Source organism: Ursus maritimus, unplaced genomic scaffold (genome assembly GCF_017311325.1).
Source record: "Ursus maritimus isolate PB19 unplaced genomic scaffold, ASM1731132v1 scaffold_14, whole genome shotgun sequence".
Lineage (NCBI taxonomy): Eukaryota > Metazoa > Chordata > Mammalia > Carnivora > Ursidae > Ursus > Ursus maritimus.
This window is the reverse complement of record NW_024423786.1, coordinates 55,384,425-55,385,948: the sequence shown is the minus strand read 5'-3', so window position 1 is coordinate 55,385,948 and position 1,524 is coordinate 55,384,425. Positions and strand designations below refer to the sequence as shown.

General features: G+C 64.0%; 1 protein-coding gene across 1 annotated transcript in view; it reads left to right on the top strand.

The window, feature by feature from the left end:
- Positions 1-1,524, top strand: part of GNA11 (G protein subunit alpha 11) — a 21,171-nt gene that overhangs the window by 11,889 nt on the left and 7,758 nt on the right. The window contains exon 2 of the mRNA XM_040629629.1: positions 60-244. Within this exon, the coding sequence (XP_040485563.1) occupies positions 60-244 (185 nt within the window). The remainder of the gene's footprint in view (positions 1-59; positions 245-1,524) is intronic.

The window sequence follows — 1,524 nt, the reverse complement described above, 5'->3', positions numbered from 1 at the left end:
GGCGGGTCCCCCCCCCGTGGGGCCGGCTGCCGGGCTCTGACGGCGGCGCCCCTGCGCAGGCACGGGCGAGAGCGGCAAGAGCACGTTCATCAAGCAGATGCGGATCATCCACGGCGCGGGCTACTCGGAGGAGGACAAGCGGGGCTTCACCAAGCTCGTCTACCAGAACATCTTCACCGCCATGCAGGCCATGATCCGCGCCATGGAGACCCTCAAGATCCTGTACAAGTACGAGCAGAACAAGGTGAGCCCCGCCCCCGTGAGCCCCTCCCCGCCGTGGACCAGCCCGGGCTGGCCGCGTCACGCACGTGGACTCCCACGCTGCGGGGCCTTCTGTGTCCGGTTCCCTCCCTGGGCGTCGGGGGCTCGGGGTCCGGCCCCGGGCAGCGCGGGTGGGCGCCTCGCTCCTGCTCGCGGCCGAGCGTTGCTTCCACGTGTTCACCACCTGATGGCCGAGTGACACTCCCGTGTGCGGGTGGACGCGCTGCGTGTGTCGCTCACCCACTGATGGACGCGGGTCGTTTCCACTGTGCGGCTCCTCCCGCTGCTGCGGTGACATTCGCGTGCAGGTTGCCGTGCGCACCTGTGGTCACGTCCCCGGGCTGTGTTCCCGGGCGACGGCGGTTCCCAGGGCAGCTTGAGGTCTGCCCTTGGGAGCAGCTGCCAGCCCGCCCTCTCCGCAGCGTTCCCCCCAGCCACACGCCAGTGGGCTCTCACTGGCCCTCCCTTGGCCCTGCTTTTGTAGATCTGTTTTTGGGGGTTTCTCATTCAACCCCAGAAGGTTGCCCTGGGCCGACGTGAGGCACGGGAGTCCGTAATTATGCAGTGTGGTTTAAGTGAATCCATTTGCTTTGAGGCTTAAGAAGGTCAGTCAGCCGGATTGCTGGTACGTCTCCGACTGGCACCTTCCTCCCTCTATTCCTGGTTCACAGATGACCAGGGACCCCCAACAGGGCCTGGTGTTGGGTTGGGGGGCCTGCTGGAGCCTCTTGTGCTCTGGGTCTGGGTTTGCGTGACCTGCTCGGCCGAGGCCCTCTCCAGCATCCAGACCACAAGTCTAGCTGGTTTGCTGTTTGGACCATAGATGTCCATCCGCATCCAGAACAGCAGTTGCCCGTTGTGTCCCGTTTCTGTAAATACGGTTCTGTTGGTACACGTGACGCCTGCGCGTTCGTGTATCATCCTTGATGGCTTTTGCTCCAGTGGCAGAGACGGGGGCCACAAAGCTGAAAACACTGTTCTTTGGGCTCTTATCGAAGCCGACCTCTGATCCCTGGTCCTCACGCATCAATAGTCAGGGGTTTTCCGGGGCTCGTATCTGCTTCTCTAGGCCCAGACTACGGGCAGGTGAGGGCTGGAAGCCACGTTTGTTGGGGGGGGGACCAGTGGGGGGCAGCTCTCCAGCCCAGGAGGAGCCTGCTGGCTTTCAGAGTGCGGGCTCGGGCTCCCTCGTGCCCCATTTTGGCTTCTGCCCAGGTGTGTCGTCTGCAGTCCCTCAGCTGGTGGCCGGCTGTGTGGGCTGGA